We start from the raw sequence: 19,452 nt of genomic DNA on the forward strand, positions 1-19,452 counted from the left end.
TCCTAAGCCATGTTTTTTTCTTCCTAAGTTCTAAGGGTCCCCTTGAGACTTGGAACCAGGGAAGCAATGGGCAGCAGCAGCTCCTCCTTGGCTTACCCTCTGAACCTTTTCTCTGACTTTTCAGTGAGCCAACAGCAGCCCTGCCTTGGCTTACTCCTGTCACTGTGACTTTAACTTCCCTGTGAGCCAAAGCAGCCCCATCTAAGCCCTTCCTTGTTTCACGGTCCCCAGCTTTAATAAATGTACTCTAAAATATATATAAATATATACATATATAAATAAGAGGATGATGCTATTAAAGTATAAATTCAGTTATGCATGCTGCCAAAGGCTCTGAGCCCCAGACTTGCTCTCTCTTTGCTAGGGTTAGGGGTCATTAACGATAGCCTAACACCAACCTACAACTTTCTCCTGGACATAATTGAAAGTATTAGAAGAGATTTGCAAAGGAAACAGCTTTCTCATTTCACGATGGCATATCCTCGGGTCTCTTGGCATCATCTCCAGTGATACCACACTCCAAAAATGGCGTGGAAAGTTAAGTGCTAGGCCTGGGCAGAGAGGGAGCAGCTGCAGAGGCAAGAAGGGTATAATGCTGTTTCTGCAGACTACCAGATGCCTACAAAGCCCAGCTTGTCTTTCTAACTGCCTCTCTTCTACCCCTCTGCCCCTCAATCACACTGCCCCAGCACCATTATCTACTATGCTGCTCCTTCCACAGGCCATGCAGTTTCCTAGGCCTCTGCACTTTGCTGTTCCTTTCACTCCACAGCCAGGCTGGCCTACCCTTGCCCTTCTAGTCTGGGGTAGAAAGGGTTTTTCTTCCTCTGTGAGAGGACCAGACAGGAATTCATGTGGAAAACAATAGAACTGTGCTAGGCCCATCATGAATGAATGATCTTGGGCAAGTGACCTACTACTCTGATCCCCACTTTGCTCACCTGCCAATGAGATTAAGAGAACCCCAGAACCTACCTTTCAGGGCTGCTCTGAGTACTAAATGTGGCCTGATGCAGAGAGCCCTCAAACATAAAAAGGCTCAGAAAGAGCTCAAGAAGTAGGTGCTATTGCCCCACCTGAGTGGCTCAGCTGAGTGGTGTCCTGTGCACCAAAAGGTTTTCAGTTCGATTACTGGTCAGGGCACATACCTGGGTTGTGGGTTTGATCCCCAGTCAAGGCACGTACAAAAGGCAACTAATCAATGTTTCTCTCTCACATCAGTAGTTTTCTCCCCCCACCCCTTTCTCTCTCTAAGGCATGTCCTCAGGTGAGAATTAAAAAAAAAAAGTGGGTGCTATTATTAGCATGACCATCTTCTGCTTCCTTCCTGAGTCCTCCTGGAAGGGGAAGCACAAAGCTCAGCACTGGGACCATGCAGACCCATGCTCAATCCCACCTCCGCATCCTAGAACTGTGGCACCTTAGAGGCTTCCCGGCTCTGGGCCTGTCTTCTGGGCCTGTCTTCTCATCTGTAAAGTGGAGGTAACAGCCATTCCTCCTGCCCAAGATGCTAGTGAGAGTCGGAGGAAGCCTGTGAAGGTTCTGAACTGAGCCTCATGCAGGGTGGCCCTTGATAAGTGTGAACATTAGTTATTAATGAGTGTTAAGGGCTCAGCATGGCATCTGGCCCATAGTAGATGCAAAGTAAGTGGAAACTGTTCTTACATATATTTATTTTAAATCATTTATTATTTAACCATGCTACCTGCTCTTCACTTGAAAACTCAGACATGGCTTCTTCTGCTGTTTCACAACGGATCCCTCAAACCATCCCAGTGCATTTTTTTTAGCCTCTGTGTGATCTCTGACTCCCCTTGGTCCCATGTCCCTCACTTTGAGGCCTCAGTTCTGAAATATAATTGACAAGTCCATTTTATCCAGCAAGGGCTCCTTTTATTCATTCAGGGTGGGTTTTTGAAACTCATTGCAACTTTATAAAGTCAAGGGTGCCAGGAAAGTGAGCCTGCCAGGTGCAGAGAAGCAAAAAAAGCTTGTGGAATGTCCAGCCCCATGGGCAGCCTCAACTAGCCTATAGCCACAGCTGTTGGCCCACAAGGGGCCGAGTGGACCTCAGAATGAGATCAGGGTGCCTGCTCCGTGTGAAGCTTAAGACCACTTCCATCTGTCCTCCTCATATACAACAGTGTGCAAAACAATCTGAAAATATCTTCACACGGGATCACAGAATCAGCTCCACTTGGCATCTCTTGGCCTAAGAAGCATTCTGGCCGTGCAGGAAGGGTCAGGCAGTTTTCATTCTTCCAAAAGTCAGGGCATCATCAGCTGCCTCTGGCCCTGTCAGCCCAGCCTTCACACAGGTGTCTCCTCTGCCACCTTCTTCAGGAGTCCTGCTGCCAGCAGGGAGTGCCGGGTAGCCTCTGAGCCATCTGTGTCCCGGATCTTTAGGTGTACTTTCTGGTTGGTTCTTCTCCATTCAGTGTACAGCTGGCAATGATAGCGGAAGGAGACCTGCGGGGCAGTGCAGGATGGGTGAGGCCAGCTGACAGGCCTCTGCCCCCAAGGGAGGGAAACTGGGCTCTTTGGCCCACAGCAGGGCCGGGCTTATGCTTCTAGAAGCAAAAACAGCAACCAGATATTTTTCATACAGATTATACACACAAACCCATTCACTATCCTGGGGAAAGTCCCCACCAGAGTTTAGGACCCTGCAAAGGTAAAGGGCCTCTCAGAGGGTGGGAGTGAAATAGTATAGCCCCTTGGAAAGGATTAAATATCATTGGGTAATATAATTGCCAAAACTTGGAAGCCATCAAGATGTCCTTCAGTAGGTGAATAGATAAATAAGCTATGGGACATAGGAAGATGAAATATTATTCAGCACCAAAAAGAAATGAGCCCTAGCCAGTTTGGCTCAGTGGTTAGAGTGCTGGTCCGCGGACTGAAGGGTCCTAGGTTCAAGGCCAGCCAAGATTACGTACCTCGATTGCAGGCTCAATCCCCAGCCCTACTGAGTGCGGGAGGCAACCAATCAATATGTCTCTCTCACATCAATGTTTCTTTTTTTCTCTCTCTCCCTTCCTCTCTCTGTGAAAAGCAGTGGAAAAAATATCCTCAGGTGAAGATTAAAAAGAAATGAGCTATCCACCTGTGAATAGACATGGAGGGCCCGGTCAACATGGCTCAGTGGTTGAGGGTCGACCCATGAGCCAAGAGGTCAATGGTTCAATTCCCAGTCAGGCACATGCCCAGGTTGCAGGCTGAATCCCCAGTAGGGGATGTGCAGAAAGCAGCTGATTGATGTTTCTATCTCACTATCCCTCTCCCTTTCTCTCTAAAATCAATAAAAACATATTTTTAAAGAAGACATGGAGGAACCTTAAATGTATGTTACTAAGTGAAAAAAGCCAGTCTGAAAAGGCTATAAACTGCATAATTCCAACTCTATGACATTCTGGAAAAGGCAAAACTATGGAGTTGTCAGGAGTTGAGGGTGGGGGAGGAGGTATGAATAGGCAGGGTACAGAGGATTTTTAGGGGCAGTAAAACTGTGTAATGGTGGATACATGTCATGATACATTTATCCAAACTTATAGGATGTACAACACCAGGATGAACCCTAATGTAATCTATGGACTTGGGGTGATAATGATGTATCAGTGGAGGTTCATTAATTGTAGGAAATGTACCCTTGCCCTAGCCAGTTTTGCTCAGTGGTTAGAGCATCGGCCCAAGGACCCAAGGGTCTCGGGTTTGAGTCTAGTAAAGGGCACATAGCTGGGTTGCAGGCTCGATCCCTGGCCCTGGTCAGGGTGCGTGCAGGAGACAACCAACTGATGTGTCTCTTTCAGGTCAATGTTTCTCTCTCTCTCTCCCTTCCACTCTCTCTGAAAAGCAATGGAAAAAATATCCTCAGTGAGGATTAAGAATTTTATATATATTTTTTCTTTTTTATGATATCTTTATTGATTTCAGAGAGAGGAAGGGAGAGGGAGAGAGAGTTGAAACATCAATGATGACAGAGTCATTGATTGAGCCCGCAACCCGGGCATGTGCCCTGACCAGGAATCGAACTGCAATCTCTTGGATCCTAGGTCGATGCTCAACCGCTGAGCCACACCCAGCCAGGGGTTTTTTTCTAAATAAATGTCAATGGTTCATACTCTTTGACCAAGCAAGTTCCAAAAAACATTCGCATAGGTGATGCCCAAAGCACTGTTCATAACAGCATATAAAAAAAAGAAAGAGCCCGGCCGGGTGTGGCTCAGCGGTTGAGCGTCGACCTGGGATCCAGGCGATCGGGGTTCAGTTCCCAGTCAGGGCACATGTCTGGGTTGTGGGCTTGATCAATGACTCTCTCATCATTGATGTTTCTGTCTCTCTCTCCCCCTCTCCTTTCCTCTCTCTGAAATCAATAAAGATATATTTTAAAAAAAGAAAGAAAAACCAACATTGGAATGCATCCCAGATCCTATCAAAAGGGATTGGTTAAATCAATATCATGCACCCATACAATGAATGACTGCTGGGTGGCTGCTGGGTTTTTTTAAAAAAAAAACATTACAACAGTGAAAACAAGCAGACTGCAAAGCAGTACCTGTGTCATCTTATTTGTATTTAAAAAAATATGCTGGTGAATGCAACGAAAAATAATTTTTGAGACAGATAACAGTGGTTATATCTGAGGGGTAAGACCTTACGGTGCCCTTTATTCTCTGAGCAAGGGTTCTAATGCCTGCCAGTGGCTGAAACAACAACTCCACCCCAGACCCCCTCTCTCTCTTTCAGTAGCTTTTTCTCTCAGTCTCTTGGTCTACCCCTCTCTCAGTCTCTTATTCTCCTGCTCTTACTCTCTGTCTTTTGGTCTTAGTCTGTCTGTCTGTCTCTCTCCCCCCTCCCTTTCTCCTCCCTCCTCTCTCCCCATCTCCTTCCAACTCAGTCCAGTCTTGGAGGGCTCCTGGATGGGGCCTGCACTCAGCACTGGTGATCAGGTGCCTTGGTCTCTTTGGAGCAGAAGGGTCACCCAGCTCAGGCTTCCCTAAACCTTGGTCAGGTTTGAATCTGAATTTCCACCCAGGGCCACATGGAGAGACAGGCAGGGATCCCCCCCACCCCAAGCCACTGACCAAACCCCTAGCCTGGCTGCTGTAAGCCAGAGACCCCTAGACACCTGCCCTCTGGCTGAAAGCCACTCACCAGCGTCCAGAGGACATAGATGGTGAAGAGGGCGATGGTGAGGGCAATGAGCCCCACAGCCTCGAGCCGGCTGTGGAGCCGGAGGTGGTCCTGGGCCCCACGCAGGCAGAGCCAGCCCGAGATGGCAGCCAGCGGTGTGATGAACAGGAAACACACCATGTCACAGCACAGCGTCCGCTTCTCTGTCCGAGGCCCCGGGTCCTTCAGCCACTGCCAGGGGTAAGGAAAGGGAGGGAGCTGCTGAGAGGGGCTACATACCGCCCTCCAGCTATCCCCAACCTAGGGATGGGATACAAGACCTCCAGACCCCGTGCCTCCCTCTGCTGACATCCCTCATGACTACTGGGTCCTACAGGATCAGCCTCCTACCTGGCACCTCCCTCCCTCCTTTCCATTTTACAAATACTTAAGCCTATGATGAGCCAAGCCCTGCTGGGCACCTTTGTCCCATTTTACAGATGGGGAAACTGAAAGGCATAGAGGGGCTGACTCATTTGTGCAAACTCGCACAGCTAATAGTTCACAAAGCCAGGACTGGAAGTCAGGAAGTCTTGCCCCAGGGTCTGTGTGCCCTTGACTGCTGTGCTACACTGCCTGCCACAGATGACTGGGCAAGAGAAATGGGCTTCACTCATGGAATTCTGGTGAAGAGAACAGAAAGGGCCCTGCCCTCCCACGCTCGTGGGGTGAGATACGAAACGGAGTGGGCGCTCAAGGAGGGGAAGGCCTTTCTGAAGAGGTGACATTGAGGACTAGACGAGCAGAAGGAGCCATGTGAAGAGTGGGGGAGACAGCACTCCAGGCAGCAGGAAGAGCAGATGCAAAGGCCCTAAGTTGGGAGTGTGTGGCCTGAATAAAGTACAGCTGGGAGGAGGCCCATGTGGCTGCAGCATGAGGGAAGGAGGCTAAGGGCAGGGCAAACTCTCCCTCCCACTGTTCAACTAAGAGCCCAGCTCCCAAATGTGTCAGGAACCTTTCCAGAAGCCCATACCTCAGCCCAGTATCACCACCCTGTAGCTCTCAGCTGCCTCCTGCCAGGCTGGGCAGGGAGGAGCCTAAAAAGCATGCAGGCGGCCAGCAGAGCTCTAGGGAGCAGGGAGACCACCACACCTGGGAATGCCCTGTCTCAGCCCTGATACATTCCACTCAGGCTAGAGTCTAAACTCCCAGGCAAGGACCATAAAGCCCAGTGTGGCTACTACCGCCTCCTTCTGGGCTATTCTCCTCCTGCTTTAACTCGCTCTACTCTAGCCACTTGAGCTTTGTCAAATACACTAAGCTCTTCCTGGCTTCAGGGCCTTTGCACTTGCTGTGCCTTCTGCCAGGACTGCCCTTCCCCAGTTTCTTGGCATGGCTGGCTCCTTTTCATTCCTTAGGTCTCAGGTTCAGAGGTCACTGGAAGTGACGAAATCAGGGAGGGGGCAGCTCTGGAACCTTAGGGTTTGTCCAAAACAGGGTTTGTCAGTTCTGGAACCTTAGGCCTAATCCCCCGCCTCCCCCAGGATCAGTAGAATCTAACCTGGAGTGGAGGAAGGAAAAAGGTCCCTCCTAGAGAAGTTGCTTCCTCAGCCCACCAGGATCCTCCAGGGCAGCTCCCTCCTCTGGACCCATGCCTGCCTTCCTTCCTTGCCCACTCCAACCTCAGGCTCCTAAGCATACCTCTGTGAGGGGCCGGGGTCGCTTCTCCACTGCAAACTCTGTGTGGCACAGCTCACAGTAGCTGGTGTTGGATGAGGAAAGCCACCTCTCCAGACAGCTCTTGTGCACAGCGCCCAGCGTGCCGGTGCAGCCACACGGAGACAGCAAGCTCTCCCCATTCGCTCCCTCATGGCAGATCCGGCAGAAGGGGCCATCGCTGGACACAGAGATGGGACATATGAGCAATGATCAGGCTTTCTGCCTACATGCCTGCTTCACTACCCATTGAATCACAAGCCACTTGGCAAACTTCTATTCATCCTTCAATGCCCAGCTCCAAATGTCCTTTCCTTTGGGAAGGCTTCCCAGACTCCCACAGATGGAGTGATGTGCTCTCTCCCTAAGGTTCCTGCAGCACCTTTTTAGGCACAGGGTGAGCATCTCTTATACCTGTCTGCCCAGTGTCCACTCATTTTTTTGCAATACCACCCTGATTGTCCTGGGAAACCACCCCATTCTTTTTTTTTCTTTTTTCTTTTTTAAATATATCTTTATTGATTTCAGAGAGAGGAAAGGAGAGGGAGAGAGAGAGATAGAAACATCAATGATGAGAGAGTCATTGATCAGCTGCAGCCCGCAACCCGGGCATGTGCCCCGACCGGGAATCGAACCCTGATCGCCTGGATCCTAGGCCAACGCTCAACTGCTGAGCCACGCCTGGCCGGGCAACCCCATTCTTTTTGTTAGTTTGTTAATCCTCACCTGAGGATATTTTTTTCATTGATTTTTAAAGAGAGTGGAGGGAGAGAGGGAGAGAAACAGAAAAGAGAGAAACATCGATGTGAGAGAGACACATAGATTGGTTGCCTCCCACACACTCCCCAACCCAGGCTGGGTGGCAAACCCACAACCCAAGTACATGCCCTTGACTGAGAATTGAACCCACAACCCTTTGGTATGTGGGCCAATGCTCTAACTACTGAGCCACACCAGCCAGGGCAACCACCCCATTCTCTCTCTTTAAAAAGTTTTTATTTTTTATTTTTAAAATATATCTTTATTGATTTGAGAGGAAGGGAGAGAGAGAGAGATAGAAACATCAATGATGAGAGTCGTTGATGGGCTGCTTCTTGCACGCCCCCTACTGGGGATCGAGCCCACAACCTGGGCATGTGCCCTGACCCAGAATCAAACCACTATCTCCTGGTTCATGGGTCAATGCTAAACCACTGAGCCACACCAGCTGGGCTCTTTTTTTTTAAATCTTCACCCAAGGATATTTTTTCCATTTCTTTTTAGAGAGAGAGTGAAAGGGAGAGAGAGAAAGAGAGAAAAACATCAATGTGAGAGAGATACATCAATTGGTTACCTCCCATGTGTGTCCCAACTAGAGCCAGGGATTGAGCCTATAACCAAGGTACATGCACTTGACTGGAACTGAACCCAAGAGCCTTCAGTCCATGGGCCAATGCTCTAACCACTGAGCTAAACCGGCTAGGGCAACCACCCCACTCTTTTTTTTTTTTTAAATATATCTTTATTGATTTCAGAGAGAGGAAAGAAGAGGGAGAGAGAGAAATAGAAACATCAACGATGAGAGAGTCATTGATCAAGCCCGCAACCCAGGCATGTGCCCTGACCGGGAATCGAACCCCAATCGCCTGGATGCTCGGTCGATGCTCAACCGCTGAGCTACGCCCGGCCGGGCCAAACCACCCCACTCTTAATTCTTAGTCTTCAAGGACTAAGACAGAGCTGATGATACCCCTGATAACCTCAGGCCTGACCAATCAAAACACCACACATCACTGGGCACTGGACCAACTTAGATCATGTGTGATGGAATCAGAACCACAGGGAATTAATTCCTGAAATCACCTCCCCCCCCCAAAAAAAAAACCTCCAGAACTACAGGCAGCACAGTTGATGTAAGTCTAGAGTTTCTGGTGGCAGCCTGGTCTCCACATGGAATCTGTGAATGATGCCAAACACTGAAAAAGAGAGGAAAGCAGAACCAAAAGACAGGGAAGGACAGGTTCTTTAGGAGATCAGTCAGAGGCGCTGGATCTAGCCATACCTAAAGACCATGCTACCTGAAGAACCTGTGTGTCCAGGGAGAAGAGCTCCTCTGCTCCTCTTCCCTGTGAGGCTCAGAAAACAGACATATAAAGCATCACAGAGAGTCCCTTCAGAGAGGTCTCAATCCTCACCTGGTCTCTGGGGATGCCGGTCCTTCCCCTGAGGCTTAGGAGAGTGGGGGTGTGGCCTTGGTGGGCCCAGAGGCTGTCTAGCACATGACTCATTGTTTTCCAGACATTTCTGCCCAGAGAGGGCTGTGGATCATGTGAAGGAGGCGGAACAAGAAAGCAGTTTTGTTTTTGTTTTTTTAATTTTTATTTATTGATTTGAGAGAGAGAGAAAAGAAGGGGGAGGGACAGAGAGAGCGAGCGCGCAACATCGATCTGCTGTTCCACTCATTTATGTACTCATCGGTTGATTCTTATATGTGCATTGACGGGGAACTGAACCCACAACCTTGGCATACCGGGATGATGCTCTAAACAACTGAGCTAGAGAGAGAGCAGTTTTTTAGAAAACACCAGTTTGCTCTTGGAAACTGTTTTCCATTCTTGACTCAGCAGCTCCTGCAGGGGCAGGACCTGGCTGCTTTGAAACCAAAGAGCTGAGCTGACCACTCATGTCTGCTTTCTGTTGCCAGTCTGGCACAGGGTGCTGCTTTCTCACAGAAAGTCAAAAGGGCACTCCTAGCTACACTCTCGCCCCACACCCTGATTCCATTCCCACCCCCCCACTCCCCCACACACAAGTTCAAAGGAAAGGCATCCCAGTTCTGGAACCCAACCTCAGGAAGTAGAAGTGATGAGAACCTTGAGGAAAAACCACATCAGTTTGGGGTTTGTCCTGGGAAACCTTACTTTGGAGAAGCAAGTTCAGAGAGAAAAACAAAACAAACAAAACCAGATTTATCATTGAGTACTTATGTACTGAGCACTGTTTGAAGTTCAACATCTTGGATTCATTTGTCTCATTCTCACAGGAAGCCTAGGAGGAAGGTGCCCCCATTTTAGAGATGGGAAAACTGGAGCTCCAAGGGGTAAGCTCAATTATGCAAACTCTCTCAGCTAGTTATCTGCAAAGCTGGGATTTGAACCCAGGAACTTGCTCCAGGGGCCTGTGTACCCTTGGCCACTATGCTACGTATGCTGCCTGCAACAGATGGTGGGGAAAGAGAAATGGGCTTCACTCAGGAAAATAATGCACATAATACAGATGGGAAGGAAATGGAGTGGGGAAGGGGGTGAAACAAGCATAGATCCCACTGGGCTGCCCAGAGAATGCTCCAAGATCAAAGGAAAAGGGAGAATGTAATCAAGTTAGAAAACAAAGAGGCAGTAGTGGTAGGCCAGGTGAAAGGCCTGGGGATGCAGAAATGCTCTGGGTAGTTTCCAGAAGGGCCTGGGCTTACTCACAGCCTGGTGGGCAGAGCACTGGAGATTCAGAGGTTATAGAGGCCCCAGATGCCGGCCCCAAGCCTGAGCCTTTGTGGATTGTACTGGGTCCTGGAGACACCACCTGGGCCTTCCTCTTTGTCCTCTACAGGTTTAAAAGTCCAGAACTTTCTGCCTCACCTAGTCTCTGCCATGGGCTCCCAGGAATCAGGGTCTCCTTTGAAGCTAAATAAAAGGCTTGATTATTATTAAGGCACTGGGTATTATCTTTGAGCCCCACCCTGCTGCTCTCAGATGACAGAGGGTGGCTAGGAGGAGGAATTAAGAGGGGAAGAAGAGGGCAGGCAACTGGTGACCTGCTTGCATGGGCCTCTACCAATCCCCAGAATCTGCTGGCAGTGGCAGGAGGATCCTCATTTACTCTGGGGAGACTAGCCAGGAGGCTGGAGGGAAGGCCACATCTCTGGATGATAAAAGCTCTTTGGAAAAACAGCAGCTTTCCCTCTGTGAAGGGCCAATCTGCCCTGGTCTTCAGTCTGGACAGGTTGGGATTGAATTGCATCAAGAGGCAGAGGGGAGAAGCTGTTGGCAAAGAGGTGGAAGGGCAGATCAGGAGGGCCTAGTGGTGTCAGAGGGCATAACTGTCCTGGCCACCAGCCTAAAAGCAGAGGGGCTGAGCTTCTCCCCTGCTTCTCTCTCACCCTAGCAGAAGCCTTGGGTCCAAACCTCAATTCTGCTCAGTGACACTGGCAAGTGTCTGCTTCCCCCTGACCTCAGTTTCCCCATGTATCAAGAGGAAGGGTGGGGCAAGGTGGGGTTAACTCACTCAGTGCCCCTCATGAATCCATGTAGGGAGACCCCAGCTTCAGTCAGCCTCCTCCCCATCCCCCTGCCCAGGTTGCTCTGGCTAATAGACCCCTGGCCTTTCCAAGTGTCCCCCTTCTACAAGCCTGGCTTGACCAGAACATGGTCTTGCCTTCAAGGGATCTGATGAAGATACAGACTTAAAAACCCTGTAAACTGCTGCAGCCACTATGGAAAATGATATGGAAATTCTTCAAAAAGTTAAAAATAGAGCTGCCCATATGACCCAGCAATTCCACTTCTGGGCATTTATCTGATGGAAACAAAAACATTAATTCAAAAAGACATATGCACCCCTACGTTCACTGCAGTATTATTTATAATAGCCAAGACATGGAAGCAATCTAGGTGTCCATCAACAGACAAATGAATAAAGATGTGGAGCATATATACGATGGAATATTACTCAACCATAAAAAATGAAATCTTACCATTTGCAACAACATGGATGGGCCTCTATAGAAGGTATTATGCTCAGTGAAATAAGTCAGACAGAGAAAGACAAATACCATATGATTTCATTTATATATAGGATCTAAAGAACAAAATAAATGAACAAACAAACAACTCAAAAACAAATTCACAGACACAGAGAACAAACTAATGTTGCCAGAGTGGACTAGAGTGAGGGGATGGGTAGGATAGGGTAAGGGCATTAAAAAGTACAAACTTCCAGTTATAAAATAAGTCATTAGGATGTAGTGTACAGCATAGGAAATACAGTCAATAATATTGTAAAGACTATGTTACTAGACTTATTGTGGTGATCACTTTGTGTAATGCATATAAATGTTGAATCATACTGTTGTACACCTGAAACTTATATAATAGTGTACGTCAACTGTAAATAAAAATAAATTTTAGCCCGGCCGGGCGTGGCTCAGCTGTTGAGCGTTGACCTAGGACCCAGGCGATCAGGGTTCAGTTTCTGGTCAGGGCATATGCCTGGTTTGTGGGCTTGATCCCCAGTTGGCGGTGTGCAGGAGGCAGCCGATCAATGACTTTCTCATCATTGATGTTTCTATCTCTCTCTCTCCTGCTCCTTTCCTCTCTCTGAAATCAATAAAGATATATTTAAAAATAAAAATTAAAAAAAAATAAATTTTAGCTGTAGCCGGTTTGGCTCAGTGGTTAGAGCCTTGGCCTGCAGACGGAAGGGTCCCGGGTTTCATTCTGGCCAAGGGCACGTACCTCGGTTGCAGGCTTGATCCCTGGCCCTAATCGGGGTGAGTGCAGGAGGCAACTAATCAATGTGTCTCTCTCACATCAATGTTTACTCTCTCTCTCTCTTTCTCCCTTTCACTCTCTGAAAAGCAATGGAAAAAATATCCTCAGGTGAGGATTAAAAATAATAATAAATAATAAATTTTAAAAAACACAACAGCATGCTCTCCCTCCCAGAAGCATACCCATGCCTTTCTTCCCTCCCAGGCATGCATCTCCTAAAGATGCATGAAACTTGCAACCAGGGGAGCAATGAACAGTGGCAGCTTCTTCTGGGCTAACCCCCTAAACTTATCTTTAAGGCCCCCTTTCCTCTGACTTTCCAGTGAGCTAGAGCAGCCCCACCTAGGCTAATTTCTTTCCTATAACATTTCTAGAGAGCCAAAGCAGCCCCACCTAAGCTCTCTCCTGTTGCTTCTTCTATCCTAAGCCCTTCCTTGTTTCACTGTCCCCAGCTTAAATAAATGTACTCTCAAAATAAAATAAATAAATATCTTAAAAGGCAACATAAAAAGATTAAATAAATAAATAAATAAATAAATAAATAAATAAATAAATAAAAGCATGGGAACAAAAACAAACAAACAAAAAAAACTGCCTTGGGGGCTAGAAGGAAAACTGCCAATCTCATCTGGGCTCAGGCAAGGCTTCCTGGAGGAAGTGACACCAGGCAAAGACTTAGTGAGTGGCAGTGAGCTCCCTCCAAAGCCTAGCAAAGCTTCCATCTGCTTCTTTTTATGTCTGAATGAAAAACTTATGAGTGAATTCTGATACCTGCTACAACATGGATGAACCTTGGGGACATTAAGCCAGATAGAACAGAACAAATATAGTGTGATTCCACTTATATAAGAGGTTGTAGAGGAGTCAGATCCATAGAGACAGAAAGTAGATGGTGGGGGCCAGGGGCTGGGGGAGGGGATAAGGAGTTGTTGTTTAATGGAGACAGATTCAGATTTACAGGATGAAAAGAGTTATAGGAATGGATGATGGTGATTGCGCAACAATGCGAATGTACTTAGCACTACTGAACTGTGCGCTTAAAATGGCTATGATGGTAAATGTTATATGTATTTTAACAAAAAAAATTGAGGGAAAAAGCTTATGAATTAAATCATATCAAATAAACAATACATTAAACTTGAAAAATTGTTGCCTATTTTAAATTTTAGTGAATTAAGATGGATTTAAATTTGTGTGGGGTTTTCTTTTTTTTAATATATCTTTATTGATTTCAGAGAAAGGAAGGGAGAGGGAGAGAGAGAGATAGGAACATTAATGATGAGTCATTGATCGGCTGCCTCCTATATGTCCCCTAATGGGGATCGAGCCCACAACCTGGGCATGTGCCCTGACCGGGAATTGAACCTTGATCCCCTGGGTTTTAGGTTGATGCTCAACCACTGAGCCACGCCCGGTTGGGCTGTGTGGGGTTTTCTTAAAACTCTTTTCCTTGGAACTTATGACAAATTGGTGAATCAGGCAGATTTAGCTCACAGATGGGTCTGGAAGGCCAACAGTGAGGTTTAAACACACTTATCGAATACTGACAAGGTGGTAAACCCACCTGTGGGCACTCAGTGTGGACCATGGCAATGTACTCTCAGCACAACCCAATAAGGAAGGTGTCTCCAATTTAGAAATATGGGGGTAAAGCAACTTGTCCCAGGTCACACAGGGAGGGAAGACCCCCCTCAGCATTTCAGCCCAGGTGCTATATGAGTCACCCTCTGCACTTCTAACCACTTCCTCACACTGCCTCTCCGAAACAGGAGCTACTCGCCACATTTCATCTTCCTATTTCATGCAATAATCTGGAGTTTTGGCTTTTCCTGAAGAATCAGAACTTCCCGGCCTAGACTCCTTTCTCTGACCCATTCAGATGACTGGATTTCTGACCCTAGACTGGGAGGAAGTCACTGGCCCAGAGAATGAAGTGAGTGGAGGTAGATACACCTGCTCGATTACCACTCACCTCGGTGTGTCCAAGGCCCGAATGACAGTTGAGAGCAGGCGGCCGTCCCTTGAAGTCACCTGTGCCACATACTGGGGTGGTCCTAGGCCTGTGGCTTCCACGACCTTGGAGAAGGCAGGGCTGCTGGAGCAGTCACACAGGGATCCAGGGAGATGGCAACAATCACCCGTCGTCATGGCCACAGGGAGCACCAGGTCCTCAAGGCCCAAGGCCCATAGTCCCAGGAGCCTGGGGAGAGGCCAGCAGGGAAGTGAAGGGTAAGGTTAGTGAGTTGGACACAGACCAGGGTTTGAATCCAGCTCTCTAAGTCTCAGTTGCCTATAAGATGGAGCTTTTTAGGAGCTGTGAAGATTCAAAGAGATCACACATACAACTCAGCCCAGGCCTAGCACACAAGGACTTGGTTATATTACCTCTAACTCTCCTAAGAAAGCCCGGTCCAGCCTTCAAAGCTTGCATGCCATGCCCATCTTCACTTTTCCAGATATGGTAACAGCATCTAACCATTACTGAGCATCTGCTGTATGGCATGCCCTTTTCTTGGCGCTTTCCAATGCCAGAACCATGCCCACCAATCATGCAGAGACTGGTTCTGAATTCCCAGGACTGGGCTCAGAACAGATAAGCCTGCTTCTGAATGGGGCACAACAGACCTAGCAATTTGGCTCTACAGACAAGGATGGTAAGTCACCTTGATCCATCTGGTTCATGGCCTCTTGTACAACTCTGAACTCCTTGGTACTTCAGACCATCAAGGAAGTGGCCCAGGCTGGGGAGGACCTTGGCAGCCTCTGTTCCCACCAGAAGAGCTGCTCTAAGCCATGCCTGTTCTGGAGGTGAGGCCATGGGAGACAGCTGGAGCCTCAGACAGCAATCTGAAGTTAGCTCTGGGTGGGTGACTTGAGCAAGTTTTGGCCCCCCACTCTGGGGTCTGTCTGACCTGCCAGGAGGAACCCTTGGCAACCCTTTTGTCCCTCCCAGAACCAGCCCGAAGATGTGTGTGTTTCCCTGTGAGAATTTTATGAAAGTACTAGATGCTCCTCTCAATGCCTGTGGAGGTCAATACAAGTGCCCTGAAGCTAAGGATCTGTCCCCAAGTTGTCTCACCCTTTACTCAGGAACTTTTTAAAAAATTTTTATTGATTTTAGAGAGAGAAGAAGGGAGAGGGAAAGAGATAGAAACATCAATGAGAGAGAAACATCAATTGGCTACCTCCTGCATGCCCCCTACTGGGGATCGAGCCCAAAACCTGTACATGTGCCCTGATCAGGAATGGAACCTGCGACCTCTTGGTACATGGGTTGATGCTCAACCACTGAACCACACTGGCCAGGCATACTTTTTTTTAATCTTCACCCAAGGATATATTTTCCACTGCTTTTCAGAGAAAAGGGGGGGAGAAAGAGAGAGAAACATTAATGTGAGAGAAACACATGGATTGGTTGCCTCCTGCACATACCCCAACTAAGGCTGGGGATCAAGCCTGCAACTAAGGTATATGCCCTTGGCCAGAACTGAACCAGGGGCCCTTCAGTCCACAGGCTGACGCTCTAACCATTGAACAAAACCGGCTAGGGCTATCTCAGGAGCTTTGAGCTAGAGACCCCAGAAATACTTACTGACATACCCCACAGTCAGCTTTAACCAACTCCTGCGAGTTAAAATCTGAGAGACAGAGCTAGGGGAAAGCAGCGTAAGTTATTGACTAACTTTTTGCACCAGGATAGTCTGCCAACAGATCAGTGCCCTCTGAAAAGCTCGACCAGCAGTGTCCTAGCTTAACATGCCCTTCTGAGCCTCCATAATAAGGCCAGATAAACAAGTTATCAACCAGAGGCAGGAGGAGCCAGGAGGAAGGATGCCTGACCGAGATAACATCTGAGGTGCAGTGAGTTGTCTGCCATGTTGTGTATGCTGCTGTCCCTTCCATGTGCCTATAACCAGAACTTCTGGCCCAGAGGTCAGAAGGAAAGCAAGTGGCCTATCCAAGGGAGTGCTCCTGCCCCTCCAAGGATCAGCCTTAACATTCCTGCAAGGAATTGGGCATTACAAGAATCATCACAGCTCCTATATATTAGTTCTACAGTTTCTTTTACTATCGGGGGGGAAAAACTCACTGGTATATCGGCTAATGTAAGGCCTGCAAATGGCCAAAATAATAACAGCAGTTACTCTTTATTAAGGACTGCATACCAGTACTGTACTGAGCTCACTGAATTCTAAACAGTTAAGTGTCCCCTTCAAAGGTCACCTCCCCAGAGAGACCTTCCCTGACCATCCCGTCTAAAGTGCCATTGATGCATTGATGTCCACATTATTGCCCTCAAAGAATGTGCCCCGCTCTGAGATGCTCTTCTTCATCTACCTGTGTAACCACATCTGTCTTCCACACTTCAGTGAGCTCTGTGAAGGAGGGACTTGCTTTCTGCTGTCTCCAGCGCCTGGCCCTGTATCTGGCACAGAGTGGCTGCATTAATTTCTCAGCCCCTACTCTGTATAAGAGCAGACCTGCATTTTTGGGAACAAGGCCCCTTAGTCTGCTAGCTCCCATGGAGGGAATCAGATGTTTAGAGACTAGAGGTCCTTATAAACCACAGAGGCCTGGGCTCAGAAGAGACCAAACTCGAGGCTGGACACAAGGATGGAATGGCTACAGGCTGGACTTAGCTCTGGGGCTGCTGGGATGGGAAAGGGAGTCAGTGTCTAGGGCAAACTTGGTTCAGTGACCTGGAGATAGATTTCACTGAGTCTTCACAACAAACCTATGAAGTAAGTCCAATAGTTACCCCCATTTCATTTGCGACTAAGACTCAGAGAAGGACAGTTACTTGTCCAAGGTCATACAGGTAAGAAGGAACAGTGCCAGAATTTAAAGTTAGTCCAGTGAGTGGGTCTGGGACTCAAAAGACCTGTTTTTTTTAAAGTCCTGACTCTGTCATTGATGCTGGATCCTGGGACAAGTCACTTTGTTTTTCTAGGCCTCATCCTTCTTTGTCAAATAAGTTGATGGAGTTGGTGGACTGTGTCTGCTGAGGGGCTTCCTGAGGAGGATCCCCAGGCTCAATTCCTCCAGGGAAGCTCACCCTTAGCTAGGCTGATCTGGGTGGCACTACGGCACCACAGCCTTTTCAGATCTGCCCTAGTCTCCTTTACTGAAGGCAGGAAACTGAGGGAGGAGAAAGCAGAGAGCCATAACTCCCCATAGTGTGATCTCAGGCCAGCTGCTTCAGTCTCTGGCCTCGGTTTTCTCATCTATAAAATGGTAGTCAAAATGATACCCAGCTCAAAATTCCATAAATATTAAGAAGTCAATAAATAGGCCCTGGGCCATGTAGCCTAGTTGGTTAGAGCATCATCCCAATACACCAAGGTTGCAGCTTCAATCCCTGGTCAGGGCACATACAAACATCAACCAATGAATGTATAAATAAGTGGAACAACAAATCGATCTCTCTCTCTCTCCCTCCCCCCCCAAACCAATTTTTAAAAAGTTAAAAAAAAGTCAATAAATATTACCTCTTATTATAATTGCTGTCATCAGCTTACAGAGCTGTTCAGAGGGTTTGATGAGACAAGACACTGTCAGTGCCTGGCACACAGTAAGTGCTCAATAAATGCTCACCATTTTGTTGTTGCTGTTTTAATAAACGTAGAGCCTGTGAAATGCATTCATTCCTCTTCACTCACCGGAGAGAGGCTCCTGCTCCTGTGTGCCCTTCAGTAATTCCCTGGCCCTGCATTGGAGGCCAGGTTAGAATTCCAGCTCTGCTCTTATTTGCTGTGTAGCCCTGGGCAAAAACTTTACCTCTCTGAGCCTTGATTTCCTCTTCTGCATAACAGGGAACACTTCTAATATTTGCACCTATTATGGTCCCTAGAGAACTAAATGAGCCAATCATATAAATTCTGTTTTGAACACCCACTAACTGCCAGGCACTCTGCTAAGCATGGCCTTTCTATACGGTGCCTGGTTCACCATATTTACTATTTTTCAGGCAGAATCCCTTTGAGAAGGAGGTTGAGGAAGGACACTGGCCACTTACTGACTGCCTACTGTGTGCCTGAAACTCTCATCAGTCATCTCCTGAATCAGCCCCATTAGACTGGCGCTAGGATGACCCAGTTTCACAGAGAGGGAAACCGAGGCTTGAAGACCTCCCACTGCCCTGGAGACGGAAACTGCGATCCCCTCGTCCCCGGAAAGGCTGAGGCCGAGGGTCCGAACCCGGCCGCCCCGCCGGGGCCAGGCTCGGGCCTCGAACCCGGGTCCAGCCCGCGGACCTGCGTCCTCCGACCCCACCAGGCTACCGGTGCGCACCTGATCTGCGGCCGGGCCGGGAGGCCGCGCAGGCCCCTCCGCTCGCCCGGGGCCCAGTCCCGGCCCGGCCGGTCCCGTCAGCGCCGCTAGCTCCGCTCCGGCCAGCACCTGCGTCCGGACACCGCCCGCCAAGCCCACAGGCTGCCGACCAATGGTGACCGCCCCTCGACTGCACTGGCTAATAGCCGTGCACGTCCCACCCTGGGAGGCGGGGCCGGAGGCGACAGGGTATCCTGGGACTCACAGGCTCTACTGCGCCGCAACTGCTGGCTCCGCCTCTGTCGCGCTCTAGCTCCGCCCCCTGTCCCAGCCCCACCCCCCGTCTTGGCCCCGCCCCAATCCGGCAGGGGACTGCTAGCGCCACCTGCCGGTAACCAGTGCTTGTTAATAAATAAAACCGTTATAGAATTTTACACCCGTCAAAGGGATCTGAGTGTTCGTCACCTCCCTTACGCTTCCCATCAATCCTGGGGGAGACACGTATGCTCACATTTTACAGAGGGAAAACAGATGATTAGAGAGAGAGGTTAAGAGACCGTGGAAGAGCCCAAAGCCAACATCATTCATGCAATAGATTCATTCACTAGATGTAATATAAACATAAAGAGAGCCTATTATGCCCTGGCCGATGAGGCTCGGCTGAACATCGTCCTTTGCACCAGAGGGTCGCCGATTGGATCCCAATGTCTCTCCCCCTCTCCCTTCCTCTCTAAAATCAATAAATACATATACATATATATTTAAAATCCTATTATGAGTAGGCACTGTGCTAGGCGATGGGAACACAATGTTGAGTAAGAGAAATACT

At 48.5% G+C, this 19,452-nt stretch overlaps 1 protein-coding gene across 6 annotated transcripts; it reads right to left on the bottom strand.

Moving 5' to 3' along the window:
• Nucleotides 1–1,651: 1,651 nt before the first annotated feature.
• On the bottom strand, nucleotides 1,652–18,911 carry MARCHF2 (membrane associated ring-CH-type finger 2). Of its 6 annotated transcripts, XM_081136298.1 has the most exons (6): nucleotides 18,645–18,791; nucleotides 18,014–18,060; nucleotides 14,326–14,553; nucleotides 6,814–7,009; nucleotides 5,155–5,364; nucleotides 1,655–2,469 (listed from the first exon to the last, which is right to left on the bottom strand). In XM_081136298.1, the coding sequence occupies exons 3-6, from the start codon at nucleotides 14,499–14,501 to the stop codon at nucleotides 2,311–2,313; spliced, it is 741 nt and encodes a 246-aa protein (XP_080992424.1). In that variant the 5' UTR covers nucleotides 14,502–14,553; nucleotides 18,014–18,060; nucleotides 18,645–18,791; the 3' UTR covers nucleotides 1,655–2,310. The 6 variants fall into 6 exon arrangements, with proteins under 6 accessions (XP_080992423.1, XP_080992424.1, XP_080992426.1 ...); XM_081136297.1 differs by lacking the exon at nucleotides 18,014–18,060 and having other exon boundaries at nucleotides 1,652–2,469; nucleotides 18,645–18,782; XM_081136300.1 differs by lacking the exons at nucleotides 18,014–18,060; nucleotides 18,645–18,791 and adding an exon at nucleotides 18,889–18,911.
• Nucleotides 18,912–19,452: the final 541 nt, after the last annotated feature.

Source organism: Miniopterus schreibersii (assembly GCF_964146895.1).
Source record: "Miniopterus schreibersii genome assembly, chromosome: 4".
Taxonomy (NCBI): domain Eukaryota; kingdom Metazoa; phylum Chordata; class Mammalia; order Chiroptera; family Miniopteridae; genus Miniopterus; species Miniopterus schreibersii.

What these genes read in the sequence shown, in the direction of transcription:
- MARCHF2 (XM_081136296.1), bottom strand. Translation starts at nt 14,501, where the DNA reads ATGACGACGGGTGATTGTTGCCATCTCCCTGGATCCCTGTGTGACTGC. An exon ending in CGGGCCTTGGACACACCGAG is followed by an intron (nt 7,010 to 14,325) that starts GTGAGTGGTAAT and finishes CTCTGTGTCCAG; the next exon opens with CGATGGCCCCTTCTGCCGGA. An exon ending in TCTATGTCCTCTGGACGCTG is followed by an intron (nt 2,571 to 5,154) that starts GTGAGTGGCTTT and finishes TTTTGCTTCTAG; the next exon opens with AAGCATAAGCCCGGCCCTGC.